Genomic DNA, 23818 nt, shown 5'->3' with positions numbered 1-23818 from the left:
TATAGATTTACATTGTTTTGACTCTTTGACCAATGACTGTGCTATATTTCCATGCAGTATAGTAACAAATTATATCTTACTGGTTGACTAAATGTGCATACAAAATAAGTTACAATTAGCATGTGCTATAGCTGTTGGTTTCAGGGTTGTTATAGTTAACTAAAACTGAAACTAAAGTTAAAACCATAAAAAAGCTTCCTTAAAATAGTATGTAAATTATGCTACAATATAATAATAATAATACGGTAATAAACTTTACTTTATAAAGCGCCTTTAAAAGCAGCTTCTCAAAGCGCTGAACACAATGTAATCAAATAAAAAGCAATACAAAATCAATGAGCAAATGCAAGACAAATATGTCTTAAGTTGAACTTTAAAACCATCATAATTCTGAATGTACTCCCCTAAGTTCAAGAGGCACAGAATTCCAAAGGACAGGAGCATAGAAAGAGAAAGCCTTATCACCCATAGTCAAGTTTGACTGAAGGGAGCGCAATCTACGACTAGGAGTGTATGTGGATGTAACAATTCTGTGAGGTAATGTGGTGCCAGGCCATGTAATGCTTTAAAAGTAAGCATCATCATTTTAAAATCCACACTAAACCTGACCGGGAGCCAGTGCAAAGATTCGAACAGCTAAAAGAGCGTTACAATAGTCAAACCGTGAGACGACAAAGGAATTTATTTCTGCCACTGTAAAATTTTACATAGGGCGCAGTCTTGCGATATCTCTTTCAAGAGTCAGGGTAATAGAGTCACTGATAAAAATGATTTTGTGGTGAAGTAAATACTATAGAAAAACAAATGTAATTTCTACATTAAATAATTCAGTTCAGGCAAGAATTTAAATAAAAGAGTAAATTCAATATTAGTACTCAATTTAAGCTTGTAGAATTTAAAGTTTGAACTTATAAGTATTATTTTTACTTGGAATTGTTTGTTATTTTGACAAATATTGTTTAAGTAAATATCAACGTCATGATCCCATGATTCCCATCATGCACTTGGGCATGAATAATTAATAAGGTAATTTTTTTTTGCTGTTTTCGAGATGTATTTACACTGTTTTGTGGTGGCTTTTGTTGTTAGGTTAAGTAACTTGCTGCTTTATGACATCTGGAGTTCATTTTCTACTCAAAATGACCCATTCATACTCGAACACTAGTCACTGATTGTCACCATCATTGTGTATCATGTGCCAAGTATTCAGGTCTCTGTGTTCATTCAGTTAATAGCTATACTGAGTCAATATATTACCTTAAAATGAGTAACGAGCAGTCATACGTGCTTGTAACTTAACCACATGCTTTATAGGCTTTTTCTTGTTTTTCAGTGCTATGTTGTTTGAGTAAAGTTTACAAACCGTGACTGAGTGAAATGTACTTGAGTATTGTAGGGTAAACTTAAAATAATTAAGTAGAAATTACTCATCAAACTCTACCTGGCCACGTTAAATTTACTTATTTCCTTTACTAATTTTAGATAACTTAGTTCAGTAGATTTTACTTAATTCCACTTTTAAATTTTACTTTAAAAATATGCACACAAAAACTTAAAGTAAATTTAACTTCTTATTTTTTTCAGATGGCCAGCTTTAGTAATTTGATGACGAGAACCAATAAGCATAACTTCAGTTTTACCACCGTTCAAACACAAGAAATTATTATCCATCCTTTTTTTAATCTCAGTAATGCAGTCAAACAAATAAGCAACATCAAGGCACTCAAAAAGGTTTTGAATGTATATAAGTCTGTGTGTCGTCGGCATACAAATGATAATGAAGGCAGAGCAATCTCAAAAGGTGGCCTAAAGGTGAAAAAAAAAATGTAAAAAGTAAAGGGCCTAAAACCGACCCCTGAGGGACACCAGTTGAGACAGAGCTAATCTCGGACCTATAACCACCCATAGAAACAAACTGGGAACGGTCAGTAAAATAAGACCTCAACCACTTCAAGGCAGTCCCAGACACACCAAACACTCTTTCAAGACGAGCAAGTAATAGACTGTGATCCACAGTATCAAACGTGGCTCTAGATCAAGAATAATAAGAATAGATATTGCACCAGAGTCAGAAGCCATCAACAAATCATTGGTGACCTTGACCAAGGCCGTCTCAGTACTGTGAAATCTACGAAAACCCGACTGAAGAGGTTCAAAAAGGTTATTAACTGTGAGATGATTACACAAATGAAAGGCAACAATACGCTCAAGTAATTTTGCCAAAAAATGGGAGATTTGAAATAGGACGAAAGTTACTGAAGTCGTCCAGTGCAAGATTAATATAAGATTAATTGCTTCCAGGGCCACAACTAAATTAGTTGGAACAGTTTCCTTTTTTCAGAGTAATCAACTTAAAAATTTGTGTTTTTGCTACAAATTATTACATTCCTCTAACTCAATAGTTTGCTGGTTGAATATAATTTCATTAGAGGTTGTCTTAAATCAAAAAGATTGATGCAAACTGTAATTTTTTTTAAGCCAAAACATTTTTTAGATTGCATTAAAACACTGAATATTTGAATGAACATGAATAGGTCAAATTACACATTGACTAAGTTCCCTTTTGTTTTTCAGTTTCGCCCTTAAAATATTGTTTTCCCTCCTTAATATAGACATGAATCTTCCATGACAGGTGTAAGATTGCTGATCTTTCTTAGTTACTAAGTCAGAAGTTGAATCTAAATCTGATTTCCATTCATTGTCTGACGACAAAACAATATTACATTGTTTCCAGGTTGTTGTTTTTTTTCCAGTATATAAATAAACAACAAAATCAAATACTAGAATTTCCAAATTTTTGTAAACGGTAAGACACTAGATAACACACATATGCATATGGGGAAATGATGTGGTGACTGAAACATGACACAAATCTTTTCATTTTTATCATTTTCATCAGTCTTTTCATCTTGTCATTTTTACAAGTTATTGTTTTTAATACGTTTATATTTGTATTCATATTTATTTCAGTTTTAGTTTAGTTACTTTAGTACATCAAGTTAAACTAAAAATGAGAAATGTTGCTTTGGCATAGATAAAACAAAGATAAAATATATATTTTTTAAATTATTTTAATTATTTTAAACAACTGCTCACCGATCTACAAGGGGTGGGGAAAGAGGGGACTGTATCATTCCTTTCAAAAGAAGTAAATTCAGTCAGTCTGTATTTTCAGTCAAAGCTGCAAGGGAATGGAACTCCATCCCATTAACAATTAGAAGTTTACATACTTTTGGTTCTTTTCAGTTTCATCTTAAAAAATGGTTACTGACAACTCAGCACTGTCAACATTAGTATTGTATTCTTGACAATAGACTTCCTTGTGCTAATTGCTCTTGGCTATGTTGCCTTCTCCTGTTGCCATCTCTCTCTCTCTCTCTCTCTCTCTCTCTCTAATTTACTTATGTTTTGTATTTTTGTAGCGATTTTGTTTGTGTGAATTTTAATTATTTATTTTTTTTTCTCTCTCTTCCCTTACTCTCTCTTTATATGCTGTGTATCGTATGACGGTTTGTCTTTGTTTTTAGGGTGACGTTTTAACATTCTGTCAAGGGTCTACAGATGTAAAATAGCCTTTTGGGCTAATTCTGGCACATTTACATTTATGTTTATTAATGTGCATTGCCCCTGTAAATAAATAAATAAATAAAAAAAATAAAAAAAATTTATTGCAAGTAGAAATTTGGTTTTAGTTTTAGTTAACTATAATAACCAAGGTGAAAACTTTATTCTGCACAAAATGTTTGTCTACAAAATGCCTAGCGTGAGAAAATGTACAAAAACAAAGATGCAAAAATGAAAGAGAGGAGGAGGAAGATAAAAAAAAAAGGTTTGGCTGTCCTCAGATGGGGAAATTATGACATGGGGAAAAAGAAAATTGTGGTGGAATATGCAAATTATTTAGCAAATGTAACTAGCCATGCAGATACTGAATCCATTCAACCTTTGATATCAATTCCCATTTCAGCAACTTTGTATTTTCCACATAGTAAGTCTATCATAATGGGAAAAAACAGTGGTCTACTACCAGGCCCGTAGCCAGCTATGAGGTCACCAAGGTCCGGACCTCGGTAAATTTATAATGTTCAAAAATAAAATTTGTTCTCTGAATGAATGATGTTAAACTCCTCATATAAATGTCTGCATGACATGTATAATTCAGTTTAGACAGTTTGCAAGAATGTTTAGCGTCCGTATAATCCGTATAAGTCTAGAGAGAGCTGTGAGTGAGGACGCGGCGCAGATCCCAGATCCAGCTATTTTAAGCGTTTTTGGACTTGTCTTTATCACATAATTTGACACTTTAGAAAGTTAATAAAGGAGGACGTTGCAGTTTAGGGTCAGCTATATCTTTATATTATCTTATTTGCAAAAGATCTGAAATAATTTTGGTTTATTTTTATTTATTTCTCAGTTTTAATCTGGCAACAATGCATCGCCGGCATTTAAACTGACAGTAATAAAAAAAAAAAAATAAAAAAAAAACATGGACAGGTTATTGCTGACAAGATAGCACATTTGGTAAGACAAACGCAAAAAAAAAAAAAAAAATCATGATATTATCTATTAAAAACGTTATCAAAGCTGTCAAAACTTTAGCATTTAACACTAGTACACAGATCTGTAGAAAAAGTAGGTTACAGAATGAAATGAAACAGGCAAACACTAGCCATGAAGAAGTCTATGCTATGTCATTCAGTAGTTAATTAATTTAAATTAGATATTAAAATTAGATATTAAATTAAAATAAATTAGTTAAACTCAGTAGTTACATTTTCACAAGTCATGCTAAAAGCATTCATAAGAGCACTAGACAAACTTATCATCTGTATAGCAGTGGTTATTCATAAAAACTATAACAGTAATATGTATTGTTCCATGAATAATAAACGGCTGATAAAATGATCCACCCCTAACTATAAAGTTGAACAGCTTTCACTCTTCTTTTAAAGTGTTTATAGTGTATATAATTAGTTGTATTTGTAGGGGTTAATATAGCACAATTCTTTAACAGGAGACTTGTCAGTCAATAAATTGGAAAACAAAGTAACTGGCTTTACTTTTTTGAAAAAGTAACTCACATATTTTCTTGTAAATGAAAAAGTAATGAGTTACTTTACTACTTACTTGAAAAGTGAACATGAATAAACATCAGAAAGCAGTAAAGGACCTGTCATAGTTTAATGAGCGGGAAGATGACACGAAGCATCACAGATAACCTGCACTGAAAACAGATGAGCGCACATGTGCATATAAAGCTCCCACTCGTGGCGAAGTTCGCGGGATTTTGTCCACAGAATGATAAGAGCACACGTTTGAACATATTATTTTATTACTTAAGGCTCAGTATTTAATTTAAGCGCTGCAAGCCATGCATACAGCGCCAGTGTCCTGACATTTGATTTTACCCGTCAGATTTTCCTACCAGGGCTTACTGCGTATGCGCAAATCAATATTGCGTCTTTTGCTGAACAACAATATTTAATGTATCTGCATTACTGTATGGGTAGGTTTAGGGTTGGGGTAGGTGTAGACATTAATAAAACACAATCTAATAGGCAGAAACAATTATTTATTGTAGGTTTCCGGTAGCTGTATCCCTTCTAGCCACAAATGCGAATATAACACATAATTACTGTATTTGCATTACTGTAAGGGTAGGTTTAGGGTTGTGGTAGGTGTATGACATTAATAAATCATAATTTGACCGGTAGCATTTTTCGTTGTCAAATTGTACTACCTACTGTTTTAATGGGAGGTAGAAAAATCTGACAGGGTAGCACTAATCGACAGAACACCAGACATGACAGATTTTCTGGTAGGCAAAACAAGTACTTTAAAGGAATACCTTAGCTTATTGCCATTACGGTGGCAGCCAACAACAGCACAGATTAACCCTCAGCACATTTTTATATTTAGTTATATTGAAAAAGTTTAAATTCAGTCGATCTTTATTACCCCGTTTTAACATGTATTTCTATGGAGAAAGGCCGTAGTTGTCGGGCAAGATGGCGGATAGCAGCCGCGGCACATAATATCGGCGTTCTGATTGGTCAGATCGCCTGTCAATCAAGCTCTTTAATCGCAAACGGTCAATTGCTCTCGTGTAAAATATGGGCGTTTCGCTTTAAGCGCAAACACAAACAGTCGAGAAAAGTGACCAACACTATTACCACAGTAAAGCAGCAACAGTTTCTGAGATACATTTATATGTCATAAACCATACATTAATCCAATATATTGCTAATAAACAAGAGTACACAAGGTAAATAAATCCTCATACTTTTTTTGAAAAGGCGGCTCGTGCGAACCTCCTCTGGTCGTTATCCTTTCATTCTGTACATTTCATCATTAAATCCAGTGATCTGTTTGAAATCTTCTCTAGATCAGTGGTTAAATCTCAAGTAATAATGGTCACATGTCGTGGTCAAAGAACCAATCATTTAGCTAACTTTACATCTGTCACAGATGATGACAAAACTAATTATAGTTTAACTTTTTGTTTTAATGTATGGTTTAAATAACAGTAGCTATTTGCCTAAATAATAATAATTTAAATCAGGTAAAAATCATTGACTGGTTCCTTGACTGGACCAACGGCCATCAGCATCGTAAAGCCTTGAAAGGTTTTTTTTTTTGTTTTTTTTTATGTTTGTACATTATAACACTATACTTTGTATTATATCACATTTGCATCAAATCACAGCGATAAATTTGAAATCTCTCTATTTTATTTATATTTTTTCCTTTTTTGAAAGTCGTGAAAACGCTATCATGCAGTTTTTCTTTTGCTATTTGAGAAAATAGGAATGCAAAAAAATATATATTTGTGCTAATCTCTGATTCATTGCTCTCGAAGTTTACCCAACTATGACGACTTCCTCTGCTGAGAAACCCGGAAATGTGAAAAAGGCCTATTCATGGGTTCACAGAGATCGCTTCCCAGAAAACCGTTGAACTTTGGAAACATTTTGTATGCAATGCTGAAAATGCAATGCATATTTGCATTAAATTTTAAAATTGTGTTTTAATTATTATTATTTTTTTTTAAATGCAATGAGGTGAAAAAAAATTGAGCTTGTGTAGCTGGAAACATTTGCATATGTTCTTGCATAGATTGCATCATGATTTTGTGTCAGGTTAGTATTATCTACCAACGATATATCCAGCAAATGATGAAGAAAAAGAGGGAATTGTGGTTCTACAAAGCCTACAGCCTTCTTTATGTAGAATTTGACCTCTCAATGCTCCAAACGTGAGCATTATTACATATTACCACCATATAACGAGGCCAAAGCTGTATATGACAGACACCATATTTAACATCCTTACCAGCTGAGCAAGAACATAAATGACTGAATGAAGAGTCAACCGTGACATGATTAAAGGTGATGCCATGACAGAGAGATGCATGTGAACCATCCATCACTATTAATCAGTCACAGACAGAGAAAAGAGGAGGTTACTTCAACCTTGGACAGATTTATCTTCTACTTTCATTATACAGTTGATGACTGTTCCCCGATACTGCTGACATGATTCATTTTTCCAATAAAGCATGAGAAAACCACATGAATGACCTCAAGAAAGCAACTCGGTGTTGAATAAATCTCAAATTTACTGAAATGCAGAGAAGCAAACATCATATATCACCATCTTTGTCGGTGCAGAAATGCGTCTCACCTGATCACAGAAGATGATCGGTGTTCCCTAAAAAGACTAATTTCCTGCCTCTCTCACCTTTTCTTCTCACTTGAGGCTGTGTATTCACAGGTTTGATGCATCTTGTTCGCCACACTGCATTAATTTGATCGGTAAATGCTGTGAAAGGCTGCACTAGTGGAACAAACACAATATTCTGTGTAATTTTCCTTCTGTAACTTTACCACTGACAATATTTGGCATTCCCAACCCTAAATGATATATTTGCAAGTGCCCCAACTGTTAAAAAACACAAATAATTTTTTACCATAATTTGTAGTGATTTTTAACCTCATTTTTTGAAATATTGCCCATGTAAATCTCACTGCTAATGCTATTGTGGTTGCCTGAGTGTTGCTGATTAGTTGCTAAGTTGTTCTGAGAGCTTATTGCTATGCAGTTGCTAGTGGTTGCATTGTGGACCAAATTAAGAGCCCAACCTCAAGAGATGATTTATTTTGGTCCCTAGAAATGGCTTGTGTCCCTTCTTCAATCAAGTCAAGTGTGGGATTATTTTCAACTGTTTTATCGTCCAGCAGATGAAAACTAACCACACTTCACCTCAACAAGAGGCTGTTTTGCATGATTTGAAGTGTTATTCCTATTTGCAGCACTAATTAATAGTCAAGTTTAATACTAATTTTTAAAAGAAGTATGAGCACTACTGATAATTAGGCTTGATTTGATATTACTGACTAGTTATGATCTAAATTTAAGATGTAGGAATTATAAAATTCGCAATTTTAACATAAATTAATAAACTACTCCTATAATAGAAACTTTAATTTTCTGTGAAGCTGCTTTGTAACGATTTGTATTGTGAAAAGCGCTATACAAATAACCGTGAACTGAATTGTATTGAACTTAATGTGATGCTTATTTGTCAGTCATACATAAATGAAACGGGCCAGATTTCAGTAACAGTACTCTATTTATCATCAAATCCAATTTGTTTCAATCTCATATACTTGAACTAACTGAATATTGCTTGTTCCACAGCTAGTCGTTTTAAGCATGTTTCACCATTTTAAACTGAATAAACTGTTTTCACAATGAACAGATTCATGCTGATTCTAAGCAATTTAAATAAATGCATTTTAAAAATTGTATTATTTAAATAAAATCAAGTAGATTCAAAAAGTTAATAAACTATGGCATGAAATCTTTTAACAAATATGCATTGAAATAAGTTTATTAGTTCATGTTAAAATGGTGCAATCCAAATGGATGAAGGTTTTATATGCAATTCAAATACATACATTTAAAATGTATGCCTAAATTTTTTTTTTATTCTATAGTACCATTTATGTAATTGAAGCTGATTTCAGCAGTTCTCTCACATTTGCATGAACCCCATGTGATAATCTTAACGAACCCTTGGTTGGGAAACTCAACAGGGTGTGAAAACTTTCTCAAAATAATGAGTTTGTGCTTTTTGAGTGTGTCAGAGCATATAATGTCAGGTGTAGATCTAATGTGCTGCTGGAAACAAAGACTAATGTCGTAATCTGAGAAAATCAGACCTCTTATGAGAGGTTAAAGCCCGGAAACATACTCTACACAAGCACATGAACGCAATGTTATGTAATATAGGAACTGTGATTCACTGTGTTTTATTTGCATTTTTGCACACGTTTCCAGGTTGTCCGCCTGACTTTCCAACTTGAATGAAAAAAAAATCAGGATCTGGATCGTCAGTAAGTGCAACAAAGCCAAAGCCACATTTCATGATTTATTTTCCCAAAGGCACTCATTACATTTGATGTAATGTTTGCACAACCGTTAATGTGATCACCATGACAACACAGAGCATGACTACGATTACCGTAATGTTTTCAAGATGTAACAGGAATGCTGTTCACTCCAGCTCACATCACTGTGACGTTTACATCAGCATTACACCATCAACACCATTATTGCATGCTGTCTTAGCTGAAATGTACATTTTGTGTGTTTCGTATGCATTTGCATTCACTGTTGTGGATCAAAAAAGCCAATGTTTTATTTATGCATTCACACTTTTTACCGTATTTTTGAATAACAGTGGAAGACTTTGTTCTGTGGGCATAAAAAACTGATATCAGGTGAAACTTAACAAATCAGACTGTTTTATGGCAATGATGGAATAACTGAGGATTTACAGCAACCCCAAAAAGTATTTGCAAATATCGGTCTCTAAAAAAGTAAAACATCATTTGCAACTAATTTTAAAGCCAATGTAAAATATGATTTGTGTCTAATTTTACCACTTCAAGACAAATAAAAAATTCTTATGCAACTAATTTTACCAATTACAGTCCAATGGACTGCATTGTTTAATCATTTAAAATGGTGCAACATTTTTGTGATGTGTTTTGTAACGGTTGCATCTTCCTTTATAGAAAATATCTCTTGCTGTGATGTGTTGTATTACTTAATGCAATGATATTCACACACTCTTATGTGTGACTTAAGAGTCCTGAAACTTTTTGGGATCGCTGCATACCTCATAAAGTTGCCATTTCTTCATGGTTCTAATACTTCTAGTAAAATGGGTTTCGCTCTTATTGAATATCATCAATATGGCTTTGATTCCAGTCATTTTCAGGGGGGTTGATATGTTTATAGAGTTCAGTGTGAATGCAATATTTCACCAACAGCTATAAAGTCATTGTTGTTTAAACTCTGGCATCACAATCAAAAGGTTATTGAGAATGTGTCAATTTTTCAACCAAACTGAATAAATTAGTGTTTTACAGAAGTTTGTGATTTGCCATCATAGATGATGGACTCATCTGAGCAGCAGTGGATATTCATGCAGGTTTGCTTTCCAAAAGACATCACGATTTAAAGCAAAAAAGGCTTTCGGCGATTCAGAACACACCTTTGAAAAGAGCAAAAGTCCTTCAAAAAGTCTCTGTTGACTGTTCTATGATGAATAATCGGTCTTGAAGTTGTAAAGAACATAAGTAATACATTTTAAAGGTATAGTTAATCTAAAAAATAAATAAGTATGACATATTACATGACCTCATGTCACTTCAAACCCATTTCAGTTGCTTTTTCTGTGGAACTGACTAATGCAGATGTATTGCAGGAGCTCTTTTTCATATTAATAATAATAATATGAAATGATTAACAGTAAGCTCACAAAAAGCTATTATTCACTGAAATCTTCACTTCATCACAGCTGTCAATCGCATTCAAATGACAAAAGACATATAGCACCTAATTCAACATCAATGACTTAAGCGTTTTGGAAATTTGAAAAGTTTTCAATGACTTCAATTTCAGTTCCTCACACAAAGCATCGTGAATCATACAGTCTATTGTTACAGTACTTTTATGATGGGTTTTTTTTTGTCATTTTTGGAGCTTTCCACTGAAGAAAGAAATTCATGCAGGTTTGGAACAACATGAGGGTGAGTAAACACTGACAGAATTTCCCGTTTTTTTGGCGAACTGTCTCTTTAAGGTGATGTCAATCTGTATTCCTTGAGCTCTCCATGTCTTTTCACATTTTTGGCAACTTGTCATTTGTCACAGTGAAAATCAACTGCAGCTGATCGAGCCGCAGCTTACAAAACACAAAGGCACATTTTCACCCTGTCATTGTCTGCCTACGGTTGATGTTCTTTCTGCTCCAGTCTTTTATTTCGCTCTTGTTCTTTGGCCTGAGCCGGTGCGAAACCGTTCTGCTGTTTGGGTTCCTCAGGATAGTGAGGCAGACACGTGAAGCCAGTGTTGGCCTCCGTTGCTGTTTTCTCTTCCTCCGTCTCCTCCTCATCCTCTCTCCTCTCCTCTCCCAGAGCGACGTTGCTGCTGTTGCTGCTGAGGACATCGCCCAGCTTGCTGGCGTCTTCTGGGATGTTCCTGCGGAGGTCTTTGCTCCTGTTGCGCTTGGCCAGTTTGGTGAGCGAGCCGAAGCGGTTGAAGATGTTTTCATCGGAGGACGCCTGCTGTTCGCCACGCTCGGCCTTCAGTCGCAGGTTGTTCAGTTTAGTGTCGATGCTCTCCTGCGAGGAGGTCTTAAAGCGCCCGGCGTCCAGACTGGCGAAGACGGCCCGTTTTTCAGGCGACAGCATGTCCAGCGAATGCGCCCTCTGCTCCAGACCCAGACGCCTGCGCTCCATGCTGCGGATGGTGGCCGCCCGCTGAAGTTTGTCGTGGATCTCACCGCTGAGGCGTCGCCGTGTCTCGCGTAACTCTGCGCGGACATTTGCCTTCCATTCTGCCGCATGGGCCTTAAACTCTCCGACCTGTGTTAGATAGATAAAGTAAAACATAATTTGCAACTAATTTTACCATTTAAAGTCAACATAAAACATTACTTACAAATAATTTTACTATTTAAAGCGATCATAAAACTGAGTTTGCAACTAATTTGACCGTTTAACATCTGCATTTGCAACTAATTTCACTGTTTAAAGTCAATGTAAAACTGCATTTGTAACTATTTTTACCATTTAAAGACAACGCAAAACATCATTTGCAACTAATTTTACCATTTAAAGCCAACATAAAAAATCATTTGCAACTAATTTAATCATTTAAAATCAACATAAAACAGCATTTGCAGCTAATTTTGCCACTTAATATCAAGGTAAAAATATTTTGCAACTAATTTTACCATTTAAAATCAACATAAAACTGCATTTGCAACAGATTTTACCATTTAAAGTCAATAAAAAACACCATTTTTAATTAATTTCAGCATTTAAAATTGCAACAGATTTTACCATTTAAAATCAATGGGGGGGGGGGGGAAGCTTTTGCAACTAATTTTATCATTTAAAGTCAAGGATAAAACAGCACTTGCAACTAATTTTACCATTTAAAAAAAATCAACGTAAAATACATATGCAACTTTAAATTTTACCATTTAAAGTCAACGTAAAACTGCATTTACAACTTATTGCAACTAACAATTTTTCAGTCAATGTAACAGCATTTGTAAGAAATGTTGCATTTAAAGTCAACATACTGTATAACAGCATTTTACTATTTATTAACTATTTTTCATAATATGTTGTATTTTATGGTGTGATTTATTTATTTATTGTTTTACAGCAACTGGGATTGATATTATCACAATAAAGATGGTGTAAAGTGTGTTTCACATCAGAATGGAGTCAGATCTGAATGGAAGTTGAAGGTAAAGTTATCCCTCTACAACATCTTTAAGTATCCCAGTGGTGACACTTCTTTATCTGATATAGCATTATTTGATATTATGGTTGTGACCGGTATTATATTAACATTAACTACCATAAAATAACTCTAACTATTGACAAGAAAGGCTACATTAGCAGCCAAATCAATGACTATTGATTAGCATTAACCAATAGTCTACACACCCTAGTTATCATCAGCTGAAAAGGAAACAACAGGAGTGTCTATGCAAAGAAAACAGCCCTGCTGAAAAAACCAATAGAACCCTGCCCAAAACACAATAGAAAATGTAATGGTTTTAATGGTTATAATGGGAATTGTATTGGTTTTAATGGAATCTATAATAGTGTCTGCTATATGTGATGGATTCTATTGGTGGGATGTTAAATCCTATTTAATCCTAAAGGAATTTTGTAATGGTTTTACTGGAAAAAGCTAATGGTTTATAATGGTATTTTAATGGAAACCATTAGAATTTCTGTGATGGTTTCTATTGGGCTTCTATTGTTTGTTTGTTTTTAGCAGGAAGGGCTCTGATGGAGTGAAATGATGTTGTATTGCATATTGGAGATCATGTTTGACATATCATACCTCTTCTTTTGTTTTCTTGGACAGAACCCTGAACCAGTCTCCAATCATGCTCAAGACTGCAGCGAAATACGCCAGACCCACCAAAATCCAGAACCAGACCAGAGGCTTGTACCATTTCATGTATTCTATTTTTCGATCACCACCTATAAAATTTTTTTTTTTAAAAGTACAGTTTTAATACACTTTACCTTCCATATAAACAGAATCAGAGGGCCAAAAAACAAAGTCAGAAGGTCCAAAACCAATATTCCAATGGAACGGAATGGTCCTAACTATTCCATTCCATTCAAAAAGATCAAAACAAGGTCACAAAATATTTAAAGTCAACGTAAAATAGCATTTGCAGCTAATTTTACTATTTAAATTCAACATAAAACAGCATCTACCATTTTAAAGTCAATGTAAAATAGCATTTACCATTTTAAATTCAACATAAAACAGTATTTGCAACAAAATGTACCATTTAAAATAAATTTAAAACAGCACTTCCAGCAAATTTTACTATACATTTGAAACAAATTTTACCATTTATAGTCAGCATAAAACAGCATTTGCAACAAAATGTATCATTTTAATCCAATATAAAACAGCATTTACAGCTAATTTTACCATTTAATGTGGTAAACAGCATTTACCACATTAAATTCAATGTAAAACAGCATTTACAACAAAATGTTCTATTTAAAGTCAAAATAAAACAGCATTTGCTAATAAATATTAAGTAACCCTTAATTATGTAAAATGCCTTCATCAGTGCACCTACCTGCTACATAATCTCCAATGCCGACGGTTGTGAGAGTGATGACAACGAAGTAAATGGCTTCTAAAGTACTCCATCCCTCGATGTGTTTGAAAATCACCGCTGGGATGGTGACAAAAATGATGCAGCCAGCGATGATGAAGAGTATGGTGGAGGTGACGCGGATTTTGGTCTGACTGATTTGCTTGTGTTTTTGCTGTAAAGGGCAGCAGATGCATGTGAATTAATGTATTTACATAACCAATTATTAATTAATTATCCTCAGTAGAATATCCTTTAAGTAAGTTGACTCACCCTGAAAACTTTCTCCACCTTCAGGATGCTCTTCATAAACACGGTCCCTAGTTGATCACCGATCCCAGCCAAGAGGAAGCCAAACAGAGGGATGCCAAATATGGCGTAAAGGATGCAGAAAATCTTGCCACCCTCAGTCCTGGGGGCGATGTTTCCATAGCCTGTAGATGTGGGTGGAGAAGACAAGAGGTTATTTAATCGTTAGAAAACAAACCGCTCTAGTTGACCCCCTCTATTAAAACCACATTCATAGATCCAGAGGGAGACAATTGGTGGCTTCCACTGAGAGAACATGGCAGTAATTACAGACTGCTGAACAAAAGAGAAGTTAAGACAAGGACAGACTAAACAATTTCAGTCAGAGAGGAGATCTGGGCTGAAAGTCTCATATGTTCTGCAGTTTCATTCAAGAAGGTCAGTGCAAATCTTGTTGAAAGTAAAACATGAAAAAACTAATTGCAATGGGTAAATATGTATTAAACTGAATTTGCCACAATTCTTATAAATTAAAGTCAACGTAGAGCAGCATTTGCTGCAAATATTACTATTAAAATGCATTGCGAAACAGCATTAACCATTTAAAGAGGTCATATGATGCTTTTTTAAAGATCATTATTTTGTGTGTTTTTTCAAATTTTCAATTTTTTTCAAATACTGTACATTATTGTAGGTCCTCTATGCCCCGCCTCTCTCAAACACGTCGTTTTCTACAAAGCCCCTCCTTCCAACAAGTGCAGTCTGCTCTGATTGGACAGCTGACACAGTGCATTGTGATTGGCCGAACACCACAAGCACGCGTTGGAAATGTAACGTCCCTTACCATAATCGCAAGCTTCAGCTTTCAAAGTAAATATACTTTGTATACAAAGTTAATAATGTCCTTAGTTTTCCCATCAGTTCAAGCCCGAGAGGGGAGCAGAGTCGCGTGACAGACACAGTGATGACGCTCGTATGTATTTATAGTACACAAGCCGTAATTGTGATGTGACCATCTCTCTCTCTCTCTCACACACACACACACACACACAAAACGCGTTACTCTCCACTGCACATAACAGTCAATAGCAAATACTTAAACTATTAACAAAACATACTTACAGTCGCCAGATTGTCAGAGCAAAGTCAGAATTGACCCTTTTTTTTTTTTTTTTAAGAAATATCCTTGTATTCTCCTAGGTTCACAAAACTGTCGTCCATAAAATGCGTTGCACAAATTCGAACATTTGGGTTGTGCAGTTCTGTTGTAAACAAATCTTAACCAATGATTCCTAATTGCATCTTTCGGAAGGCCAAATAAAGTGCTTTTGCTTTCGCACAGAAACACACAGCGTCTCCCTGACATGACTGCATCAACACTACTGCGGTTACTGAAACCACGCCTTCTTTCTTTGCGTGAACATTTGGGCAGCATTACGCAAATATTTCCACATCGTGACGTAGACGTGGGGGCGTGTTTTAATGCGGCGTTTTAGCCCGGTCTGGATCAGCCTTCTCTTTTAGATAGAATAAATACTTTTGTGGGAGACTTTGAGCTTTGTTACTCTGCAGATCGTATACATGCACAAACAGCTACATTACACACTAAAGAAAAGGAAAACAAGAAATCGCATCATATGACCCCTTTAAAGCCAATGTAAAGCAGCATTTGCTGCAAATTTTACCATGTAAAGTCAATGTAAAACAGCTTTTGCAACTAATTTTACCATTTAAAGTCAATGTAAAGCAGCATTTGCAACAAACTTTATAATTTAAAGTCAATGTAAAACTGCATTTGCAACAAGTTTTACTATTTAAGGTCAATGTAAAAGCATTTATCATTTAAAGTGAACATAAATAATTTGCAAAAGTCAATGTAGAAGTGCATTTGCAACAAATTTTATCATTTAAAGTCCAAGTAAAACTGCATTTACCATTTAAAGTCAACAAGAAACAGCATTTACAACAAATTTTAAAATTTCTAATAATGTTAACATAATGCAAAATTGGAACTATTTCTCATAATGTGATGTATTTGAGAGGTGTTATTGAGATGGTTGGTTTATTTACCTATCGTGGTGATGACGGTTCCAGCGAAGAAGAACGCGCTGCTGAGGTCCCAGTGGCTGGAGTTATTGGACGTGTCTCCAATGGGACTCACTCCAGCACTGACCGCATCCACTGCATGCTGGGAAAAGATGCGCATAAAGAGAAAGACTCAAACAGCCATTTTGGAAGTACTTCATTGACAGTAAGTGACTAAAGTATAACAGTATTAGCAAATCATTTTAAAAAGCCATTATGCCCTGAGTCACCCCGCACAATGCCAGACACTCCAAGAACGTCACATTTCTCAAAGTAATTCACAAGAATGCTGATTAGACTTGGATGTAATTGCTAAGTGCCTGATGTGATGTCAAGCCACCCGCTTTGTGTTTCAGTGTCTAAAATCCTGCTCTGTCTGTCAGTAATTTGATCAGGTTTTGTGGCTCTTCTCAAACTATTTAAAGAAGAAGTAGTATAAATGGATTAGGCTGAGTAAAATTTAGTCAATAAATCAGTCAGTCCTGTCTGAGCAAACCGTGGTGATGCTGTTTTTATGTTAGTCACCCATATCTTGCTTTTCGTAATCATAAAGATGTATTTGTACCCACCCTTACCAAAAAGTAGTATAGTTCAAGTTTATTTTATTAAGTATACTTAAGTAAAGTTCAAGTATATTTTTAAGTATACTTTATGTAGTAAGTATACAAATATCAGTGTACTAGTAGTATACTTGTAAGTGTACTATTTCAATACTCCTTGGGACTAAATTGGCCCACTTTCTTGTATATAAAAGTATACTTTAAGTATAAAAGTAGTAAACTTTGAGTACACAACTAGTTTACATCAATGTTTTTAGCTTGTACCGCAACTATACTAAAAGTGAACTTATAGGTATAATGATAGTTTACTAATTAAATACTTGTAGTTGTATTTTTAGTACACTTTGAAGTATGGTCTCAGTAAACTACTAGTTTAGTAGATTTATACTACAAGTATACTCGTAAGTATACTCGTAAGTTTTCTTTAAGTGAACTTTACATCATACTTTAAGTACACTACTATGTCCCTATTTAGGTATTAATTTGTATATATTTTGTTATATTAATATCTGAACATACAAAACATCAAAAGAATGAACGGGGTATCTGCTTGTAAACAAAAACATTTTATTCTAGCTTCTTGCATTCATTTTTTAAACACTTGAATGTGGGTAAGTTTATTTCCATAAAAAAAAACTTTTTATTCCATAACGTTACACAGTTTTGATACTGTTTATGTCAGATGATCGTGTTAGATTACGGCCGTTTCTCAAACGGAAGGCTGCATCCTCCGGAGGTCGCATTTGTAGGCTGCATACGTCATCAAGCCTGGTTTATTTCAGTTAACTGAGCATTACATTTGCGAGTCAAACGCATATTACAACATTTTACACATAACTAAGAATAATGGTCAAATTTATATCTTAATATATACTAAAATAAGATCTTCTTTGTGACGTTTGCAGCCTACAAATGCGGCCTCCGGAGGATGCAGCCTTCCGTTTGAGAAACGGCCCATATGTGGAAGTATCTGTTGTTTCTTTTTCTTCTTCACTTGTGTTTTTTTGGAAATTCTGTCCAGAAGATGTGTACTAGCGCCCCCTACCATATAACGATGAAAACACGGATTCTAGGAGCACAAGTATAGCTCAAATATATTTAGACTTTTTCTAAGTATAAGTCAAGTATACTTAAATGTCATTCTAAGTATATTTCTGAGAAGTACATAAAAAGTAAACCAAAAGTATACTTTCCTATTTTTAGTTTAAAAGAAGTATACTAATAGCACACTTCTTTTTCGTAAAGGCAGAGAAACAGGGATATTTTTAACAGAAAGGTAGAAGACTAGAAATTCATGGTCTGCAATCAGTCCTCATAAACTATTACAATAAATAAGTTAGGTGATATCAAAGAGAAAAACACAATAAAACAACATGCTGTCAGGACAAACTGCTTTTCTCTGAGTAATGTTTCTTCTGCTCCGGCAGGACTCGCCAAGCGTCCTGGTGGGAAGATTTTTGAGTCAGTCCTGCTCACAGCCAAGAACAACAACACCGACAACAGCCAGCTGGTCTCGTATGACAGGACCGAGACATGTCAACATGACTGACACGCTGTGCATCTGATTCTGCTCAGATTACATGTGCGTTTAAAGGCTTTTTTTGAGCCAAATCTTCAGTATAATGTTGCTTTACGTGCCCTATGAAGTGCTTGTTTTGGAACCAATTACAGCACAATGTCTCAATTGTTTGTCTTAGATTAAATCGTTAATTTGATTAAATGGAGATTTTGCTTGAGTGTCTTCTGAGGAAAAAGTCCCCATTAATATCTCAGTTCCAGAAGAAGCAAATGAGATATTGTCGCTATAAAGCCTACTGTATCATATTCTACTATTGTTGCACACAATCTCCTCCACGCCTTCTGTCGTCTGATTGAGAGTTTAGAGTTCTTTATCCAGTAAAAGCTCTTTCAGTCTAATTGTACAAATGTCTAACTTCAGCTGGTGCTTCACGTGTGTTTCTGCTGTCGGATCTTGACTGATTTGTATCACATAACTGTAGTAATGTTTCCAGATGAACGCTTACTGGACTGAAGCAGCTCAGCTTTACTTGATTCTCCATCGATTCTCTTTATTTCTTCATCTCTCAATCATCGTTGGATTGCATTGCATTATATGTTTGGATCATTTCAATCTCATAAGACATATTATTGGAGACATAGAGTGACCACTGATATTTAGATCAGTTTATGTTATCTGCTGTACTGTTATAAAGATCTCATTGATTTACAAGCATCAGAATTTCATCATATAAATATCAGCATCTGCACCAAATTACATATTTTTACTCAGTCTCTGCATAAAATTGAACTGTTTTTTCCTCCATAATCTCACTATATCAGCATGAGCCATAAAACCTGATGTATCAAAATGATACTCACCAAAAACACATAAAGGTTCAATAAACCGTTCAATTTCAAAACAATAGATTTTATGGCTTTATATGTCTGATTTGTGATTTTTCTGTGGGCAGTTATACAGCACATGGCCGGTTTTGCTTCGTGTGGACTATGAAGACGTCTGAAAGCTCCAGCAGGTCTTTGCTCTCAGGAGACTCTGCCTTCAGCGGACCAAACAATTAATAATTGATTACCTCAGAGTCTATTCCCTATCGAGGGGTCTGTTTCAAACTGTCTTGGTTGGAAATAGAGAATTGATTTTTTTTTTTTTTTGGCATGAGCTTAATTACCAGATGTAGGGCACACTTTGAGTCACAAAGGATGCTTACATGACGTAAATAGGAAAGAAATGAAGGAGGATGTAGGCGTGTATCAAAGTGGCATCTGATCACTCACATATGCGGTTATTGTAAACTGGGTCAGATGGTCACCTGATGATTTAAATATTTCATGCAGTGCAGTCATGTGATGTGATTTTGATATACTATTTTTCAGTTTTCAAATTAAACTAAACAAAAATGGGAAATGTTTCCTTGGCAACTAACTGAAATAAAATATTTATTTCAGTATTTTTTATTTTCATGTATTTTTTTAAAATATTATTTTTCCAAGTTACAAAAATGTAATATTTTATTTAAAATATTATTTATTTTATTATTATTCGTTTTTTTGTTGTTGTTGTTTTGTTTGTTTGTTTCCATTGCAAACAGCTGAATAAAATAGGTTTTTCATATTTTATTTCACATAACATTTATTTTATTCAAAATAACAAAAATGTTTTTTAATTACTTTGTTGTTGTTGTTGTTGTTGTTTACTTGGCTAAAATAAAATGTTTAAGTAATTTTTTTCCTGTATATTTTAAATATATTTTATTTAAATAATGAAAACATTATACAAAGAGAGAGAGGGAGAGAGAATTCCCCTGGCAACTAGCTGAAATATATATTTAAATATTTAATTTTATTTCAAATAACGAAAATGTTGTTTTTAGTTTTAGTAAGTGATAATAACCCTGGTTTGGCATACATTACTAGTATACAGTATGCTGTAAAGTATGCATTATGCTAGCTGTCTGTTTCAAACATCATCACTGAACTGTGATCTGTTTATTAGTGACCATCTGCTTCCTTGTTATTATAGATCCCTGGACACTCATTTGCATGGAAACGCTTGCATCAGTGAGCCTCAGTTAACCTTGAGAAGAAAGTCCTATTTGAGATGATTTTTTTTTATTCTAATTATAAAGAACCATAAACAATAACCTTTACAGCTTTATTAATATTAAACATCAAATTAATACAAAGAATGTTTTCTCAGCCTGTTATATAATGGAAATCATCCATCCGTTTCTCATCCACCCTTCCAGCATTCCCAGGCTGACTCTGTAGGATGTGAGAAATCAATGCAAAGCTTTAATTGATGGCAGCACATTGCTTTCCATATATGTGAGATATATGTGCTCTGTTATGTAACAAATAAAGCTGGTGCTTTATCACGCTACACAAAATTCAGCCTGAAGTGAGTGTATGCTGGCAGAAGTGAGAGCTGATATTCCTGGTGATGGCCGGAGGGATTCATGTGTGTCTTGGAATGACATTTACTGATCAATTAGAGCTCAGCGTCAGCCAGAGGAAACAGCAGAGGACATGTGTGGTTGAGGAGCTCACATGAAGGTTGTTGCTGACGCCCACCGTTGCTGGAAAAAGCTCATTTGGGTCTTTAGACATTCTAAGATGAGAGTGTCACTCAAGACACCTTTACAGTGTATGTTGAGATATTTTTATGACACTGAGTGCATTCGTTATTGCTAAAAGTAGTATTTTAAAGCCTCAGCTTTTACAACCAAATTGCTAAGGGTAAGTAAAGGGTATTGTCATTTTGCCATTTTAAGTTTTTAACTTTGTGTATTGTGAAATTGATTTAATGAAAATTGATCGTATTCCCCCCCAAATTTCCATTACCATAATGTAAAATAAATACTATAAAATAAAATGAAACTGTAAGAGCTATTACTGAAATTATAAATTGTAAAATGTTTTAATAAATGATGATATTATCTATTATACTGCTTTCTTTAATGATTTAAATGTTGAAAATGGTCATTGTAGTACAATATTCTTTTAAAAAACACCATTGATATTAAAGAGAATTATAAAAAAGAATGAATGTATACATTAAATATATTCTAAAAGGAATGTACACAAAATAAAAAAATAAATATAGTATTTTACTTATATATACACATATCAATTAAAAAAGAAACCATATTTAATTAATTTAATTTGTTATATATGGAAAGTATGTAGATATCAGGATTATTATTAAATAAAAAATCCTAGAAATAAATGTTAGATAAAATAAAATAAATGCAAAAACCTTTATTTCAGCTTGTTTCAAAAGGCAACATTTTTCATTTTCATTTAGTTTAACTTAAGTAACTACATCTAAAGCAGGAATAAACATTTATAAAACCATACTGATGTGTTTCTAATAAACAAAACTAACACAATAAAATGACTAAAACTTAAACTAAATTTAAAATAAAATATTTTTTTCTTTTGGTTTTTAAAATTAAATATATGATTCTTCATAGCCATTTTTCCATGATCTTCATTTTTATATATATTTGATTATGTTAGTCTCTCATGAGTTGAATATCTCTTCACTTTACTTGATTCTCCATCAATAATTTTTTTTAGAAAAATCAGTGCGTCTCAAATCTGATCATCAGGATCTTTTGAGGAACGTTTGTTTCCAGAAGCTTTACGTTCACTGTTCCTCAGCGGAGGAATGATCTTCATCTCACATCTTCTGAGGAGCGTTTATTTCTTCATCTCTCAATCAGTATTGGATTGCACTGCATTATATGTTTGAATCATTTCAACCTCATCTATATTATTGGAGATATAGAGTCACACTTGATATTACTTTAGTCTCTCTGAGTCTGATCTCACCTTGATGAGGGCCTCGAGCTCGGCTGGAGAGACGCAGGGGTTCCTCTGCAGGAACAGGGCCTTCTCCTGCGTGATGCTGTCCTTCTGGTTGCTCTCGAAGGGTTGCTCCAGCGCGCAGAAGGCCAGACCGCCACACACCAGGTACATCACCACCACCACAAACACGGTCACCACCGTCTTCCACTTCATGACCGAGTGCAGAGCAGACCCGTCTGCGCCCGCGTCCATCCCCGTCACCACGCTGGCCGAGCGGGACGAGATGGAGAGGCGCGGGAGAACGCAGTGACCGTTCACTTTCACCTCACAGCCCATCGGGTTCTGCATGGCCGCTACGCTGGCCTGAACCAGACTGGACTGGACCGCACCAGACTGGACCTTCTTCGGCGGGACGATGTTTGTCTGAACAGCCACTAAAAACAGACAAAGACAAATTAATTAATTTAAATTATTACCAGTGTTGAGGGCAACGCATTTCAATTAACACGAGTTACATCAGATTACTTTTTTCAAGTAACTAGTAAAGTAACACATTACTTTTTAATTTAAAAGAAAATATTTGCATCAAATAAGTTTCAAATAAGTAACATTTGCATTTGTTTCCCATGTATTGACAGACAGCTCTCGTGTTGCCATGTTGAGAGAGATCAGGAGTAAGTGCAGAGCACCGTGTGTGAACCTTTATGTATTTACAGTGCCCTCCACTAATATTGGCACCCTTGGTAAATATGAGCAAAGGCAGCTGTGAAAATAAATCTGCATTGTTTATCCTTTTGATCTTTCACTCAAAAAATTCACAAAATTCTATCATTGAAGTAAAACTATGGGGTGGGGGGTCTCATTTAATTGATCCAATTCAACCATACTAATACGCAAAAATTACTTTAGATAAACTAACATTTGTGCTTCATTTTTGTATTCCTGAAGAGTGTTAAACTTTCTTCTCCTGCATTCTACTGTACAGACATGAATTTACATTTCCTTCTGCCTGAGGCTTACTCATTTCCCTTTTGGTGTGAAAGGGCTTTTACGTTTGCCAACAACAGAACTTTTTATATAAAAAACAAACAAGCAAGCATTCAAAAGTAATGCAAAAGTAATGTAACGCATTACTTTCCGTTAAAAGTAGGCTATAAGTAACATAATTAGTTACATTTTTGGAAGTAACGCAGTATTGTAATGCATTACTTTTAAAAGTAACTTTCCCCAACACTGATTATTACAACCAAAATGAGCTTCATATTGCATAGATGTTTAGCTTTTATTGCTTATAAAGACCTAAAGGAGGTTTTTATCTCAGACAGGATTATTGTCACTAAAACTAAAACCATAAAAACATGTTTTGTTACTT

At 34.6% G+C, this 23818-nt stretch overlaps 1 protein-coding gene across 2 annotated transcripts in view; it reads right to left on the bottom strand.

Moving 5' to 3' along the window:
- Nucleotides 1-9670: 9670 nt before the first annotated feature.
- kcnk10b (potassium channel, subfamily K, member 10b) overlaps nucleotides 9671-23818 on the bottom strand; it is a 17922-nt gene continuing 3774 nt past the window's right edge. For both annotated transcript variants that reach the window (XM_058749535.1, XM_058749534.1), the window contains exons 2-7: nucleotides 22471-22880; nucleotides 16544-16661; nucleotides 14498-14658; nucleotides 14207-14399; nucleotides 13444-13586; nucleotides 9671-11939 (exon numbers count right to left, since the gene is read on the bottom strand). In XM_058749535.1, coding sequence (XP_058605518.1) covers nucleotides 11301-11939; nucleotides 13444-13586; nucleotides 14207-14399; nucleotides 14498-14658; nucleotides 16544-16661; nucleotides 22471-22880 — 1664 coding nt within the window. In that variant the 3' untranslated portion in view covers nucleotides 9671-11300. The remainder of the gene's footprint in view (nucleotides 11940-13443; nucleotides 13587-14206; nucleotides 14400-14497; nucleotides 14659-16543; nucleotides 16662-22470; nucleotides 22881-23818) is intronic.

This window comes from Onychostoma macrolepis, chromosome 17 (assembly GCF_012432095.1).
Source record: "Onychostoma macrolepis isolate SWU-2019 chromosome 17, ASM1243209v1, whole genome shotgun sequence".
NCBI lineage: Eukaryota > Metazoa > Chordata > Actinopteri > Cypriniformes > Cyprinidae > Onychostoma > Onychostoma macrolepis.
This window is presented reverse-complemented; position numbering and strand designations above follow the sequence as displayed.